Here is an 18,695-nt window from a genome sequence, read left to right as displayed (position 1 = left end):
AGAATGTCTACGTACATCTCTCTATTTTGGAAGGGGCTCAAGTCAAATATAGTCCTTCAAATCTGAATTTTATTTGGATATTTGATCCATGACATCCGTGCCATTAAAAATCGCTTAAAATTTAAAATTGGAGTACATGAAACTCACAGGTTGACTGTGATTGGTTGACTCATTTGACGTCAATGAATTAAAAAGTGTAAGATAAGATTATATATTACGCGCGCCGCAGTATTTCAATTTAAAAGTTGTCTGAGTTATGTTGCACTCGAAGTAAACAGCTTGTACGTTCTTTATGTGCTTTTTTGGCCAGGTTTTTATCTGGATGGTACTTGAGAATGATTAGGTCGCGGACTACTTAAGGATGCTAAAATCGTGTTCCTTAGTTCTTTATTATCCAGCGCGTATCTCAGTTCTTCGCGAAGGAGATGCATGCTTAGGGATCGGTATGAATCGAATGGACTCCATGTAAGAGTACAGTCGAAATAGAAACCTAGGAACATCTAGAGAATTTATAGATTTCATTTAATTGACTTTGTTATCGCTATTTAATGATAACGTTCTTTTAACAATAGGTGAATATTCAAGAATATTATTAAGCATGAATCACATGCAATAAAATTTGTGACAAATATATATTTTTATTTTTTTAACTATTTTCTAAATTTTTGTTTGAATAAATAAATATTCAAACGGTTAATGTTTAAATAAGTATGTTTGAATAGTTAAAGAAAATAACAAAGTAAAAACATACATTTTAAAAAATTGAGTTAAAACAAACTTGATAAAACCGGGATAAAATTGGCTGATAAAATTTTATTGTGTTATGATTGCATTGTAATTTTCGCGTTGATCGCGTCAAGTTTGAGTTTCACTGTTGAACTTTTCGTCTATTACAACTAAATAGTCTCATTTCTTTTCCGAATTAGTGACGGAAAGAATTCCTATGATTTATTATTAAGTCAAACGAGCTTAATCAATTGATCAATGGGTCAATTGATACGATTTATTAGAAGTATAATAATCGCGCTAAAGTCCACTGGAGTATCCAAAACTGTTTGCGCAATTATTCGATCAGATAGTCCTTAAGGATCCATTCATCTTCTATTTTTAACTCCGGCGTGTTGTACGCACACGAACGGAATAAGCTACGGCCTGCTGTTTTTAGCTCAAGCGCAAACAACATTGAGCAATGGGTGCTCCGGGGATATCCGCCGGACAATCGAAAGTTCAGAGTGCATAATTACACCGGTGACAGTACCCCTTAAGTTAGCCGGAATCGCGACTGCCCACACAGGACGACATGAACACGTATAGCCGCGTATACGTTATCGGCCACCACCAACACGTCGTTTCTTGTTTCAATCGGGTTGCAATGGCCAGATTTACCTGCCCTTTTCTGCTACACTGTGCCGACTTCTTTTTATAGATGGGGGATATCTTTAGCGAGCAGGATTTATATCAACAGACCTCGGACAATGGCCGAATTGAAGGACAGAACTACCGCGAACGAGGGTTCCGAAGCTATTCGGCCCAACAGCATCGACGAATAATTAAGAGCGCGCAAAAAGAACTCCAAAATTTGTTGTGACAGAAAATGCATTTAAATGACGGGTCATTTATTTTTACGGGTAGACAAACAGCTCTTTTTGTGTACTTCGGAATGGAGTATGACTTCTGTAAAATATGCCGAAAGTAACCACGCCCAGATTTAGACAAAGCTATTTGAAATTCATATGTCTGCTCTATGACCTTCCGTTTTTGAATCAAGATCTGTAGACAGAAATGAATTTATATTTAAAACGCGTTGCTCAATTCTAAAGAAATTTTTTTCCAAACCTCTTGTGGAGATTTTTTGAAATTCAATGAACACAAATAAATATTCCTTAGTTTACTAATGAATTGATTGCAAGAATGTGTAAGCTTGTGAATGTTCAAACGCATGTCTTACATCTTTTATTTCGTCAGCGCTATCTTAAGCAAAATCTTGTATCTATATACATGTATAAAACTTTTTTTTTTATTTTTTCTTTCAGATGCTTGTAAATGTCCCAGACGACGAAAATGACGGGGAAACGACGTGAGTAAAATATATTTGGGACTTTACGTACATTTTAAGCGCGAAAGAGCAAACGTTGTGTGATTTTCTCACCGAATATTTCGACAACGAAGAATCCGCGATTTGCTGTCGCGCGGTGCAACAATGTTCTCGAACGCAGATTCAGGACAACGGAATGTTCCACGGTTCGCAGGCTTTCGGGGGACGCTGTACCATTCGATAGGCACGCAGACCGAAAACAACAGCCCGAGTTATTTCGATCGCCTGTGGGGAATCTTCGGATTCTACAAGTCGCGATACGAAAAAGTACCGGAAGGGTTGCCGCAAAATCAAGCCGAGGAGAACGTAGGACGATTCGCGGCGGAACGGGTAGGAGGAGAAAACGGGGGTACGGGACAGAGAAAAGGAGGGGACGAAGAAAGAGATACACCGCGTGCGAATTCCCTCCTCGCGGCTTGTGCGCGCGGTGCAGTGCCTAACCCTTGGGGCACAGCGTATACCCTTTTCCCCGCCCACCCGTTAGATCCGATGAGCACGCTGCACTCTTCGTCTCCCTCCTTCCGTTGCATTCCCTTATCCCTCTTCCTCTCGTTCCTCTCGTCGCGTTCCTTCGCAGATGCACTCTCTCTCTCTTCCTCCCGGACGCTTCGCACTCCCTCCTTCGCTGCACAAAGTTGCAATTTATAGCCGTCTCTCTCGCTCCCGCGCTCGTCTTTCTCCTTCTCCCCCTACTATAGTGCATATCCCACTCCGGCTTTCCTGCCCTCACCACTTCGCTGAGCCACCCACCAGCTACGCCACTCTCGAGTGTCCTCCCTACATCTCCCTCCCGCGCTCGGGAGTACTCACAGCTGTCCTCTTCGCTCTCTCTTCTCCTCTGTCTCTCGCTCTCACGTTTCACGCCGTTGGCGATCGGCGCGCCGGAGAGCGTCGACAGGCGTCGCGAATTCACTTCTCGCAACTTCGGCTCCGCTCGGTCGGTTCCGAACGCCGGTCAGAGGAATTCACCAGTATGCGCCGCGCTGCCTTGCCGGCAAGTTGTATGTAGTAGATAGGTTTTCTTTCCTGATCGTACGTGCGAGACGTCACTTCTCAAATCACGAGGCAAGCGATTCCAAAGTGTTTGCCCAAGTATTTTTTATCCGTGATACGAATAAGAACACGACTGCTATCGGACGGTTCGTTCACGTGCACGAGAAACGGAGCGCGACCGGCCGCAGCCTAATCGGGAAAGGAGTATCCGCGCGGAGCGATAGCTCGCCGGCGACGAGGATCCGAGGGTATCGATGAGAGATACCGGGAGGAACTGTCTCTCAGAGGCAACAAAGAGCATCAAAGGTCACCGTCATCGCGCTCGCGCCATTGCGGTGGGTTCTTCCGAAAATCACGCCGTCGGCCACGCAGAGTGCTCGCCGCGCAAATCTCGTCACGACACAACGACGAGCAACCATCATCAGTGACGACGTAGAACGTGGATTCAGCCGCTCGTGCGACGGGCCAAGTTCCTATCAAAACATGGCCACGTGACCCTCGGACGGCACGGATTGTAAACACAGAGTTTGACCACGTGGTCTGCTCCCCCTCTTCGCCGCGCCGGGCGCCTATCTGTTACTCTGTCTCTCTCTCTCTCTCTCTCTCTTTCGACTGCCTTCTCTCCATCCTGCTCTCTCTCTCTCTCTCTTGTTGCACACTATTCCCCGCCGTCGTTATCCTCCTCCGACTCTCTCGCTCGTGCGCGCTCTTTCGGCACGCAGAACGCAGCTCGGTAGAATCCTCAGTTGGTTCGCCGCCGTCGTCAGCCACACGCGAGTATACAATCGCAGTCGGTCTGCTGCTCTCCGTGAACCTGTTGTCGAACGTCGCTCAGTTTGGAGCTTCGTCTCCCGCGAGCGCCGATCCGCGCCGCGCATCGTGTCGCGCCGCGTATAAAATTCGTAGCGATTTCACGCTGGTGATGTGTTGAAGAACTGCAGTGCTTGAAGAAACAGAAACACAGCGGCACACACATACACACACGTACATACACACACACGCATATACACACTGAGAGACCAATCCGGCGTGAACGAGCGCTGCGACGAGCGCTACCACGAGCGGTGCCACGAGCCTTCGCCGAGGACGTACGAAGGCCGTCGCTGACACATACACACACACGCGCGTTACATACATATACACGTCTAGTGATAGTGCGATCGAAACGCGACAACCTAAGTCGTCTCGCTCGCGCGTGAACGGGTTTTCTCAGTGCCCAACGCCGTCGATCGCCGATCGTACGTTGCCGATCACCGCGGAGTTTCGTATCCGTCCCGTGGACTCTTTTAAGTTTGCACAGCAGCGCGCGAAAATGATGGATTCGGGGCCGGCGTCAGGGTCGCTGACTCCGTCGCAGCAGCAGCAACAGCAGCAACAGAAGAAGGGGGTCTCCTTCGAGTTTCCGACCTCGCCGGACCTGGAGACCGGCTTCGAGCCGCAAACCAGAGCGCGATCCAACACATGGCCGCTGCCGCGACCCGAAGGATACGTGGAGGGCAACGCGCCGGCCACGAAGGAAGGTGCCGAGGGCGGTACACCACCTCATCAGACGCAACTCGCCCAGGGCGGTCTGTTGCCCGTGAAGAAGAATTCGTCGAGAAGGAACGCTTGGGGAAACCTCAGCTACGCCGACCTGATCACGCAGGCGATCACCAGCGCGCCCGAGCAGCGGCTCACTCTTTCGCAGATCTACGAGTGGATGGTCCAGAACGTATCCTACTTTAAGGACAAGGGCGACAACAACAGCAGCGCCGGTTGGAAGGTGAGTGAATTCTCTTTGCGCCACTCTTTCGAATCTAATTTTGAGAAATACATCACATTGATCTGTGTTACATTTTAATTCCAATTTAAACATTAGGTTGCTTTTAACCTAATTGAGATTAAGAATGAGAACGATTAAGAAAGTATTATCCAATAACGTGAAATCCTCTAATTATAAGAGAAATTTCTATAAGTATCACACACATAATTTAACGATAACTGGTTACGGCAATGATGTTGATAATGATGAATTTCCAAACTGCATGAATTTCTCAGAATTTTTGTCGCCACAATTTATGTATTTTAATGGATGTTCTCTTATCACGCGATTAATTTTTTTATCGCTCTACTAAGACAGTCTTTCTTTTTAACAACCGTGTAATATAATTTTCCTAAAACGATGACTCGCATGAAACGCGAGAAAACATAAAAGTCCACGTTCTCGAATTGTGGCTAGCCAGAGTTTCGTGTGCAAGAAACGCGCGATTTTTATCACGTTAACCGAGCTAAATGTGCGGTGTGAATGCCAAACCGAAGTCACTCGGAATCACGTTTACAGTAGTATAAAGACTTCGTATGGAAACAATTGAGACACGCGACAATGCGAAGGTTAGACATGAGAATTCATCCGGCTGGAATTTACACGCATGTAACGATATTTTTGATGATTCACGTTGCGCGATTACGTTACGGACCGACATTTCAGACAAACGTCTGAGAAGAAACTACAGCTCATGTATTTTTACATTTAAAATTTTTAATAATTTAATTATTAAAATTGTGTATATATTTGTTTGTTTAATTTCTTGATTAAATTTTTAATTTATGTTAATATTATATTATTAGCATTATATTAGAGGTCGATATTTCACACATTCACTCTTTGTATTCTCATTATTCTTATTAGCACTTAAAATTTATCTAACAGAAATTAATTTTTCTCCATAAAGATTGATATTTTGTGATTAAATCGAAAATCGATATTTTCGAAAAAAATCAACATTTTATGATTAATTCGAAATTTAGTTTAATATAACATAATATAATTAATTTAACATAGTTCAAGTTTTAATCTTTGTGTAATTAACTAAACCAAGTAGTAACAAGATATGATACATTAGCTTTTTTAATGATAAAAGTTTCAAATTATTTTTTGATTGTGAAAGTATCACTCTCTTATTTTATTATACTACTTTCCATCTTTTTAATAATAGAAATCAATTCGAGTAGTTTTAAATATACACTTTACTGTTTCGATAAGCTTATCTAATAGTTGATAAAGAGATAATAATACATGAAGCACTTTTTTCTTTTGTAATCGAATTTATTTACATAGATTTTATGCCTTGTCACAAGATTTGTTATTACAATATTGCATTTGTATCACGGTATTATCTCTCAAATGAAGACAAAAGTCATAATTACAACTATAAAAATAATGAAATCGAAAGATATAACCAATTGTTGCGACTAAAACAGAATTTTTAAATAAATGGTTATCCTATATATTATTAATATGTTAATTAATATTAAAATAGCTCGTATAAAACGACAGTTGATCTTTTAATGAAATTAAACGAATGTAACGCAAATACTGGCCGAACAAAACGTTAGAACTGTAAAGCGAGTGTTTATGTTGAACTATTTAGCGCGGTACGCATAATTAAAACGTTAATAATGCATTATAGTGTTTACAATTATAAAGCTCGAGCTTCTAGCTCAGCGAGTTCGACGTTCCGCGTAACGTATAGCCGGTGAGATACCTCGTTTTCGTATTTCATTACAATGCTCGCTAATTCGCCATCAAATTTGAAGTAATGCGATCTTGGAATTATAATTCTTCTTTTGCATAAATTATATTGGCTGTGTAAACCTATTTTATTACTGCAATACGCCAAACTGTGACGGAAGAAGCTTGTTTTAAATGGAAAGATATTTCTTTGATTTTTCGAGTTTGTTTAGTTTGGCACTTGCACTGTTTTTCAAACACGCTTCACAATTTGAAAACTATGTGATTTAAGTCCACAATTTCTAAGATTTCAGTGGCTCAGAGAGTACCAATTATTAAAATCTTATCTTAAATTAAATTAGAATAATTTAGCAATTGCCATAGCGTTTTTTAACGATTCTTTACAATTCTTATATGCGAGGTACGTTTGCCAAACTAATATTTTTCTTGTTTAAATAAAATGGAAATCCTGCGTGAAAGATTTGGATCATTTACAGTATTTAATTAACTTAGCATACCGCGTGCAAGGGTAATGATCAACATTTTTCTACATTATTATTTCTGTTCTGAAAATCTGTCTCGTTGAAGCATCGTTCTAATATCCGACGAAAAAATATGTTTTTTGTATTTTGAACTTGTTTAGTTGGCATTTACATCATTTTTAATTACTAGTTTATTATTCATATTTGGAATGACACCAATATTATTCGTGATTTGGGGCTTCGAAGAAAAGATTTCAAAGATTTCAGACAAGAAGTTATTACTTCCAATTGCAATATATTTAAAGTTAGCAAAGCTGTTTAGACATAGTTGAGCTGATGAAGAAAGTTATTGTAATTCTTAGGCAGATATTCAGGGTTAATAATATAGGGTTAAGAATCTCCATAATTCGTCAAATTTTAATGTGCCAGGTGACACAAGTTGAAGCCATGTTTTTCTCGTCTCTTTCTCTTTCTCTCTTTCTCTCTCCTTCGTATTTATGTAAAATATTAGAAATTGACGGTTAGGCACCTATGGCACTTAGCCACTCAATTATCGTGCTCCGAGCCAACGCGTCAAACTCGCGGCAAGAATCCACGCTAAAAATCCACGGAGGCGGGAGCTGCAGCTGCGAACTTGCGGATGCAAGTCGCGCAGAGCGGCGGCGACGGCGGCGGCGGCGGCGACGACGACGGCGTGTAGTCACGTGGTGCGGTCGAGTCGAGGGAGAGAGATATCTGTATCTTCTCCTGTGTGTTTCCCGCGCGCGCACACGAGAGAATGCATACCGACGCAAAATGCAGCCGGGAAGTTTTAAGGCCCGTTTGCACCGTTCATTCGCGCAGCGCAACGCTGTATCCCCGCTGCCGCCACGGCCATCATCGTCGACGTCACGTCGGGTCGAAGTACACACATAAATCGATGCCGCTGGATGGACAATCGCTTCGTCGCTCGTTTCGCTCTCTCAAACGGCGAACGACGTGTATTATTTATGCACGGGTTGCGCGACACGCGAAAGCGCCCGACGAAAGTTCAGGGATACGTTCCGAGAATTCGAAGAAGGAAGGCGTTTTTACGCAGGCATTTAACGTTTATTTTATTCGAGATCGTCTACAATGACAATCGATAGCGAGTTGTGTGCGTCGGATGCGAGGAAATTGCGAGGAATCATGTGTGGAATGCGCTATTATGATGGCATTCCCTTTCAATTAGAAATATTTCATTAAAAACCAGTCGGAGATATTATAGTGTCAGTTTTATTATTACTAAGAATTTACTGATCAATTTTAATGACGGAGATCGTGAATAAACAGAGCTTATCTTAGGGAAATTTCTTCTCCCCTCTCCCCTTTTATACCGAGATACTTTCCACAGTGTACTTATCACCCCATCAATTATGTTGCTCGAAGTTATGGTAACATCACTGAAACTCGAGTAACGCATTGCGAGCACAATAATTGCTGCTCCTTCTGGTGTGCCTTCTGGTGGAGCTCGTTTGTTGAGAAATTTTATTAGAACGCGTGATAACGCCGGACGATGCGTGCCGTCGGCGCGGTGTGAATCATCCTTTACGCGCGAATTAGACAGGTCTCATAGATAACAGATTTCTCACCTAAGACATTTTGCACGGCGAACGCAATCATGTCTCTCGCGTTTTAACAAGCTTTTCGCGAGATTTAACCTAACCTAACGATGACATTAAAACGATGGATTCACTTTACAAATTACTGGTACCATTTACGAAGCGAAGCATCGAAGGAACGAATTGCAGCATGAATTCTTCGCGGAGAAGAATTTTATCCCGCAATTTGCCGCCTAATGGTGGCCTGTAACGAATAGTGCGTGCTATAATGATCGCGCGTTACAGCCGCGCCTCGCGCTATAACAGAAAAGAAGGCAGGGACGAAGGAGTAGCGGGAGGAGGAAGCGAGTACGTATTCACGTTTATGCTGAAATGTGAAAAGCCCCTGAGCTATCGTGCGGCGCCGTTGGATAGAGTTGCTCGGATCTCGTGCTACAGCGTTAGAGGTTTGGAATTCTAGCGCAGCGTGGTGGAAAGAACGAGGTGTCGTGGAGCCGTGAAATCGGCCAAAAGGTCACTCATCCGTCTGGTTTTAAGACCAGCGGTGGTTGGCGCCCGTCATTACAAAACTCTCCCTCCCTTCATTCGGCAGCATGATCGCTGGCGGATCCTTCCATAATGATTAGAGGCGGCCCCGCGCGTGCTTTAACGACCGACGGAGAACTCGGCTAACTGTCCGACCGTCTCTTCGCGGTATCTCTGCGCTGTTACGGCGCGGTAGATACTGGAACACTACCGGTCAGTGAAATCGGAACGCCACGGAGAATGCTGGATGCCTGCGTGAGAGCGTTATCACAGGATTATCTGACTTCTTCGGAAAAGAAGAATTAACGTGTCGCCGAGATGGCGACAACTTTAAGGGGGAATCGTCTGATAAAATTAAAATTATTAAGGTCGTTTGAGTTTTTAAAGACTTCTGGAATGAAGACCATCGAGTGTAAGGTCTATGTTTTATTATGTTCAGTGTAAAAATGGTATAAAATTAGTATTTATGAGGAAAGAATCTAGTAATTCTTTATATATTTTTTTATTTAATATTTTTGTATGTTCTGAAGGAAGTGATTTACGTTTCGAGGCCGTATTGCTGGCACTGATAGAATTAAATTTATCGGGGAATATTTAGGGGATAAGCAATTTCTGAAGAAAATGGCGGTTTAATTGATTGATCGTAAAATAGAACTAACAATAAATAGCTACTAAGGAAAATTGTAAATGCATCCGGATAGCTTCATGGTGTTCTGATTTCTCTGAACAGTACTTGCGTGACACCATCTCATATGAAGTTACCTTGTAACTCTGACGTCGTTGCTTCGATTAGCGCGATAAGCATTGTCGACACGAAAAGCACAGTGATATATTGTGTGACTATAAAATAGAGGGGCGATTGTAATCTTCAAATAAAATAGAAATCTGTTTGTGTCACAGAGCGATAGAAATCTATTCGTCGTTGAAAAGATTTCATGTCAAATGTCGATATGAAATTTTAGAGAAATACAGAAATTCTTACTTCCACCAGTCTCACAGCTGGCGCGAATCTACATATTCACGTCAACAATAAAGTAGGTGTACATAAAGATTGCTTAGAAGGGCGCGGCTTTGACATGGTAGGTAATTAATAGTAAGTAATAATGGAATAAACTGGCAGTATGGGCGACATAAAAGAGATACGAGATTGACGTTATAGTCTCTCCAATTCTAACAGTGCTCTACGGTTTGATTTCATAGTTACGACGGTCGATCTGGATTGAGTATATTAAAACGAGATATAAAGGCAGTAATCGACCATATAAACTTTTAACGAGACATCATCGACTTAATGAAAAGCAGTCGCTGCTTCTTAATATTTCCGTCAGGCCGACTCAAAGGATTGATTGCGAATCATCCTATGGAACGGAGCACAGATATTATACTTGTGTTTATCTGATATATGATAATTTAAAAAAAAAACTTAACACAAAGCAGTATAATACTCTCTCATTAAGAAACATTTATAAAAAATTAACTATTTATTATAATTATTAAGAGAAGTTTATTTTTTATAGAAAATAAGACGCAAAAAATTAAGTAAATCATCAAATACAAAGTAAGACTTAAAATATTTATCGCGAGAAGTTGCACTTGTGAAATAAGTAATAGATATTTGACATTTGATAAAATTTTACTCATCGTTATTAAGTAATTTTATCGAGTAATATTTCGTCTTAAAAAGGGATAATTTTTGAAATAAATTTGCAACATGCAATCAGAAGATTGTGACTGAAATCTTGCGTTGCGCAAAACACTTAGTATAATCTGAAATACGTATTTCGTCTAATATTCCCCGCGTGAACAAATTAGCGGAAGTGTAAATCATGCAAAATCGCAAGCGCGCACAAAGTGCCATAACCGACGAAGCGAAAAACTCACTCGCAGTTCCGAGTTTTTCCACGGAAAAGCACGCGTTTTACCGGGCAGTCATTAAATGAGGGTTAACGACGCAATTAGCGTGAATCGCTGGCAGGCCGTCCGACACGTTTCGAAAATGACTTGCGTCTGCGTTATACAGTGTAAAGGTATTATAGGGCCAAAATTTGCGAGTATAACTTCCAAAAATTCGAAATCGATTTTCGTTCAGCAAACAAATTTAAATAATTCTGATCTTTTTTTCGAAGTTTGTCAAAAATATATTTTAACAATTAAACTTACAATTAAATCTCTATAAAAGCAAAATTTAAAAAAATTACAGTTAAACAAACAATAATTTCGTACTATTCACAATCTTGTGAAGCTTATCTGTTTTAATTAACTACATTTAATTCGAAAATAAAACTTTCGGTTTTACATTTATGAGAACCATTTTTTTCTTATTTTTGAGTTTTCAACGCACAGTTCTTTTTCTCTACTCTGTGTGCAACCTCTATATGCGGTATGTATTTCGAGTTGCAGACGCGCTCGGTTGAGTTTAAAAGAGGCTTTCTGCGTTATTTTTGCACGAAACTGCACCGACCATATCGTCGCGTCTCTCCTTCACTGATCTCATTCTCTCTTCCAGCTGCTCTCATCTCGAATCTCTCGTCTTTTTCTTTCTATCTCTCTCCCTCTCTTTTTTTCTTTCCCTCTTTTCTTTTCCGTCTCAGCTTTTGTACGCGACCCTACGACGCGAGCACGTTGCCTATATCATCATCTCGAGATCATCTGCTTTTCTACCCATTTTTGGGTCCGTTGTGATCGAGATCGGTAAAGTCTTTGTCATTGGAGTTTCTTCGTTCGTAAATTTCTCGACCATTTATGACCATTTCAACAGGATATTTTACTGATTAACTTTCTTATACGTTAAACTTTATACTCTTTAAAGGAAAGATTAAAGTTTATAGATTTTATATACAGTAAACTTTATTTTTGTTAAGTGATTGAAAAATTTTATTGTGTAGCATTTTATATTTATTTGGATCTATTTTAGCATATCAGCAAATTCAATAATATTTAAGAATCATAATTACATCATAATTGTAACGAAGCAACAATTAATTAATTAAGCAGTTAATATATTAATGTAAAGATAGTATCAAATTTCTGTATTTTTCTTATTTTTTATTAATACATCGTTATGACTGATAATAATGCTATTAATATACATACGTCCGAACACTCTATTGTCCGAAATAGCCAGAAAACCGCAGAGAGTCCGGGAAACATCGAGATACCGGAATTTTAACTAGGAATAACGTGAAGTAAAATAAGATAACGCATTGTTTCGCGCATAGAATTATCGTGCGATTTCTCGTTTCAGAAACTTCTATAATCAGCTTACATTAGATATAATGGATATTCGAATAATCTTTACGTAGATATTACCGATTTGATTTTGGGATAACGAATAAGTGTCCGGATATTTGTGCATGTATTATTTACGATTTCTAATATCTCTGATCATCGGATATTCGCTTTGAGACGTTGAGTAATCTGGATGCCCCATTTGGGACAACGGTCGGTAGATCATACTGCACTAATTAATGCTTTATTGTAAACATCTCAATATAACAATTTTATAAAATAATTGTACTTGAATAATGAGCATTCTAAGGCAGCAGCGTTAAATAATCCCTTGGTTATTGCAGTAATAGGTCGTCGTAAAAGGATAGCAATTCTGAAAGGTTAAAGGCAGAGCTCCGTTTTACGTTATACGCAATTAAATCGAAGAAAGAGCATAGTCCGAATGCCTTGTAGCTATACAGGATGTATCAAAAATTGCGCACTTTCTTCGCTTTCTTCTAAATTGAAAAAGTTTAAAATCGATTTTTGGGAGGGGAAGGGAGAAATCTGGATTGGAAACCATCACTGATCATTTGGTTTTGAATCTCTATTCCGAAATTCCTCAGTAATCAAATTAAATTTGTAGTAAATTTAATTAATTGAAAACTTTTTTAAATAATGAGATTAATTTATCCAAGCTTTGAATTCTAATGTGAAAAATTAGAGTGAAATATTTTGATATGAAACACGCGTTGACAAGAATTTAATATATTTTAAATATCACACCTCAAAGTCAAGCGATAGTATTTTAAAAAAGATAAATTAAAAAGTATTTATTTTCATAGTGTAATCTTTCTAAATATCATTTGTAAGTTGCGAAATTATATATCTATCTATAATTAAAAAAAAAGAAAAAACAATAATTGTTGAAAATAAAAGTATACTTGTATTACAAATGAGATTCATTAAATTATTTTAGATGAAAGATTTCTAAATTAGACTTCTTGTCAAAGTCGATGTATTTGTAATAGAAGAAGCAGGTGCGTGACTTGTGACACATCCTGTAGATCGGCGAGACTCGACGTACCGAAAGTATATCCGTCTTTTTCTTTCGAAATGTACTCTGTCAGCTGTCAGTCCTCGGGGCTTCGTGGTCAACACTCTATTTACCTTGCCTGCAGCAAGGCTGCGATTTCCTCGCCGTAAATTGCGATAGAATCATGTCGGCTGCGCTTTATAGCCGCACTTCTCGGTTCCTCTCTGTACAGCGCGCGACATCACACCAAGTCCGCCTTTCTCCCGGTAGAATTTCTCGCCTGGAGCGATTTTCTCGCTGACTCTCCGAGCGTTTCGTTCAAGCGCACGACAGCTTCTTACAATTTGAATTCTGTCGACCGTGTCGATTCACATTGCCTCCGAACTCGGAATATCTGCGAAAAAGCGACCGGTGACAAATCTTTATCCAAAAATTAACCCCGTCATTTTTTTGGTTGTTTAATGTCAGAAATAATCCTTGGGTTTCGACCTTAGGTTTGTTTGCTAACGGAGAAATGGTTTTGTGTGTGACCGATTTGCCATTTAACTTTCCCTTTGCCATTCAGTATAAAGTACCTTTGTAGAACCAAGCCTTCATTTAAAATTCTGTTGAAGTTTGAAACTAAAAAGAGTTATCGTTTATTATTTTTTTTACGTTTTAATCCGTGAAGCACTTCCTTCTTAATTATCTTAATCTTCATTTTTATAAGCCAAAAGCTTATTAAATTTTTGTCGAAAAATCAACGTTAGATTATACTGCAAAAAAATCTGTACCTCAATAAAATTATAATTCTACTTTTTATTACTATGATATTTAAATGTCAAATATTTATAGGTCTAAAACGATAATGTGTCAAGACGGATATTCTTAAATATCCGTCTTAAATTTAAATGATGAAATCCGGTCCTCGACATTTCATGGACAAATGTCCACACAAATCGTCCTGCCGCCGCAATGATCGAAGCTATTCTCTCGCGCTACGGTGTTCCGGTGGCGCTTCCACACGCTCGTCTCTTTCTACGACGAAGAGGAGTCGCGTGTTGCATGCGCACCGATCGGCGCTCGCGCGTTGTACGGTGACGTAACGTGTGCTAGCACACACGCGGAGTGTAACCGCACTCTTCACGTAACGTACCCTTGACTCTCCTAATGAGTATCACACATTCGTTACGTATGTTGCGCTTCGCGGAACGGATATACACGCGCGCGCGGACGAGCGAACGAGCGAGCGAGTTGCGGCCAGCGCCGTGAATTAGCGCGAACGCGGCAAATAACATTCACATGCAGCTCGTGGCGCATAATCCAATGACACGGTAAAGATCGTCTGCATACGCGACGTGCTCCGTCGCAACGGATAGATATTTGAAGTTAAAATAACAAAAGTGATGTTTGCTTCAATGATGAGGAGGCACATCGTGTTATAAATTATGCATTTGAAGTAACTGAAGTATGAAATTTTAATTTTCTCATTATTCTTTCACTGAAATGTTAATCTGAGGCTTAATTAAAAAAAAAAAATGTTTAAAAGAAAAATCGTTGAAGATTGAAAAAAGATTTACTTGGATTTTTCCGCAAAGGTTTAAATATACATACATACAATAACGTAAGGATTTGAGACATATACTTATGATATATTAGACTTTTAACAGCCTTAACGAAAATGAAGAGGGGAGATTTGAGATAAGGATGCTGCCATTTGCAATGTAATTAGCATGTTTTCTTGTGTGCATGCAAAAGAGCATGCACTGATCACTTTATAACTATTGTTTTACCGTCATACATTTTACTTAATCTCTCCATCTCATTTCCGGTAGTGCTCTTATGAGACTCGTACTAAGACCTGATTATTATGCTAAGTAGCTGCCATCTATATTTCTCGAACGCCGCGGAGCTTATAACGTTTAACGTAGCGACGGTTAGTGTGGTGTAAATATAATCTGTGATGAGGAACCCCCGCGAGATCAGCATAGGTCACGTCATCATGGCTGGTCGTCGAAAGGTCATGGCACCAAGACTTGAGATAATCGTGGCGAATAAAGATGCCAACCAATAAGACGTTCGATGCGAGCTGTGAAGAAATATGTGGCAGTTTATGTTAAGTGTGTCGATGATATCGCACATCCAAATGTATCATGTCAAGTGTCAGCTCAATTTATAAGTTTGTGTGCATCTTTATAACATTTTGTGATAATTACAAGGCATATTTTGTGAGTTTACGTAATTCAAGTAGGAATGAATACAAAGTTATATAAGGCAGACTTTTTCACAGTCGCATCGTTTTGTCAACTGTCGTAAACAAAAAAAACGAAGATAATAATCCTTTATCATATTTCTACAATTGATAGGGGAACACGTGCTGATTGCGATTATGCGGAATCGTGATTCGTGGAAAGTGTTCAAGTGTATAAGTTTTATTGTTACACGTGACGCCTCTTTTAATCGAAGATGATTACAATAATCTAAACGAATGGCTATATTAACCAGGAAAGAGATTTAATATGCATAATGATAATACGTTAATATTCCTCGGTTAAGTAATCGACGAGGAATACCAGGACAGGCAAAGCAAATGTGCAGCAAGTTACGCAACAAAAGTTAAAGTTTTAATGATGGCATCTTATAAAGTTTATTATTTAAAGTAGCAGATATTATTCCATATTTTCTTCTGAATTTAACATAGTTGGATATCTAACTTTAGTAAAAAATAGATTTAAAAAAAAAAAATACGTACGCAGAACGAAATATTAATCATTATAATTGGAGCATGATGATCATATTTCATGCATCGTGAAAGAAATATTTTTTAAATTACTATAAAAGTTTTTTTATGCTAACGCATCTTTGAAAAAATGTGGTTTATTTCGAAACGCACGTTTCCCCGTGCAAAAATGCGTCTTATTTTATAAAATGTTTGAGAAACAGCTATCTATTTATATTTAAAAAATGAAAAATTTCAGAAACCACTCTGGAGATTCTACTTTTATAAACATCATTATACTAAGAGGATCTAATTCACAAGTCCTCGCTAACGTAAAAATCTTCCTCTTGCCCTGACTATTTTCACGTGGAAACTTCCATCTCTGTCAAATATGGAAACTTCGTTTATCACTTTTGAAAGGGAGGCGAGGAAAAGCGCGGTGCCGAGAGAGCGGACTCGATGTCGCGAACGGCCTGTCCCAGCGGTGTTTCATACTTCTACGATGCATCTGTACCAATTGGGTCCCGGCCCCCGATTCGAGGCACTGACCTCTCGTGCCATTTAACCGCCCTTCTCCTCCAAATCGATCTCCCTTCTCTCGCGGCGACGATGTCCAGCATCACCATCTTCGTCGTTCCTACGCGCGACGCGTCCCTAAAATTTTTTTAGTCCGATTCGATTTATACCTCCTCGTCAACAGTTCTTACCTTTTTTTTCTAACACGCAATAGCATACGTAGTTATCCGCATACATTATTGCCTGCATATGCAGGCACGTCTATTACATGATTGCATACGCGTTTTGGAATCTATAAGTGTGATACGGCAGAGAAAGTATAAATTCTCCAATATGAATTTTTTTTCAGCATAAAAAGATTCAATATTCATGGGAGAACAAAAAATAGAGTTGTTTTGATTTTTATGAAACTTTTATTTAATATTTACTGCGCATTCTTTTATTTGTAACGCAATATACATGTTGTATATCTATATTATTATTTGTAAGAAATAGTAATTTTTTCAAGATAGGAATATCGCGAAGTATTTTAATTAGAATTTATTTACATACATAGCAATTTTTTGAAATTCATTATAATGTATAAAAAAATTACATTATAAGTGAAATGTTAAATTCGTGATCCTGTTCAAGCATAGAAGATCACTTTTAAAAATAATTTATCCTCTTTTTAGCCTACATTAAAAAACAATATTAATATTTGAAGATGCATATTTAAGTTTCTTCGATGTATAAAGTAATAATAATAGATGAAAGAATGGATTGTTTAAGACTATAATATTAGGGCAATTAGAAAATTAGAAAAAAATAGAGCGTCTCGATCACGATGCAGTATCGTCATCGACGATGACAACGACGTGTCTATTTTCAAAGTCTTGGTTCATTTCACTAAGATATGGGCGTGTCTTATTCCGCTATACTAATAAAGGGTCGTCTACTCTGCGCGATGCTATATCCGCGGACACGTGTGGTCAGATAGGAGCTAGACAAACGTGTCATGTACTCGAATTACACGTCGTGAAACCGGTACTTGATAGCCCGAGCCGTCTATTTCTACGATTTATATCTCGGCAGAATCGCACACGTTGAATACGAACGTATTGCATCTTAATTGATTTTGTGACGCACTATTTCATCTCGATGAACGTAACGTAGCGTTGTGGATTGTGTAATAACAATGACGCACCATTTTTTCAAATGCACCATATTAAAGACAAATCGGGGGGGAAAAAAAAACGCCCAGAGGAAGTCTGCGACATTTTGAATAAATGCAGCTTACATAACGACGTACAAACGTATGCGAAATCACTGCTCTCCACGCGTGTTTCCGCGAGAAATATTATAGCTGGAGGGCTCACATGCACTTTCCGCGTGATTCTAATTAAACCTTTCCTTGCGTTTCCCGCGTGACGCAAAGAGAAGATGCATTCTACTATGCATTATGTAGAATACTTTTATTTATTTATTTTTTTTTTTTAGAATAAACTAGTAAACCAAGATTTCGAGTAATAATTTATAACGAAGATTAATTATACAAAAAAATCAGGAAAGTATTGTAAAAATATTGTAGATATTGTAGGGAATAGTAATATGATATTTTTACAATATTTATATCACTATGTATAACATTTTTTCGAAATAGGTAAATATAATCCTGTTGCTAACAGTATAAAATATTTTTTTAATATAAAATAGTGTGTGTGTATGTGTGTAACAGAAGGGATATAGTTTGATAATTACGAAAAATTGTTACTTGTAGCATGGGACTTGATAACGAATGGATGTGATGGATGTGAAAAGAGCTGAATACAGCTGAGGCCTTTCATTTCTACTCCTCTTTTCCATCCAGAAAACGATGTTACCATGCTGTTGAATCTTCAGTTTCAAAAAATGCATGTATCCAGATATATTCGTTTTTTTTTTTTTTTTTTTTTTTTACTCGTATAACGTGTACACTACGCAGGCCGGTAGTACTGCGCGATTTTTCGAGCGTACGACAGTGACGGTAATATGGATAAAGCTATTATCGGTCCACATGAATAGCTAGATTCAGAGATACAAAGAATTAATTAA

The 18,695-nt window shown here is 39.1% G+C and overlaps 1 protein-coding gene across 2 annotated transcripts in view; it reads left to right on the top strand.

Annotated features, from left to right (window-relative positions):
- The first annotated feature begins 2,067 nt into the window (after nt 1–2,067).
- LOC105678422 (forkhead box, sub-group O) overlaps nt 2,068–18,695 on the top strand; it is a 153,258-nt gene continuing 136,630 nt past the window's right edge. For both annotated transcript variants that reach the window (XR_001101703.2, XM_012377757.2), the window contains exon 1: nt 2,068–4,850. Coding sequence is in view for 1 of the 2 variants with exons in the window: in XM_012377757.2 (XP_012233180.1) it covers nt 4,401–4,850 (450 nt within the window). In the remaining variant the exon portion in view is untranslated. The remainder of the gene's footprint in view (nt 4,851–18,695) is intronic.

The sequence above is a fragment of the Linepithema humile genome, chromosome 7 (genome assembly GCF_040581485.1).
Source record: "Linepithema humile isolate Giens D197 chromosome 7, Lhum_UNIL_v1.0, whole genome shotgun sequence".
NCBI classification, from domain to species: Eukaryota; Metazoa; Arthropoda; class Insecta; order Hymenoptera; family Formicidae; genus Linepithema; species Linepithema humile.
The sequence above is the reverse complement of the archived record's forward strand: the minus strand, read 5'-3'. Positions and strand labels throughout refer to the sequence as shown.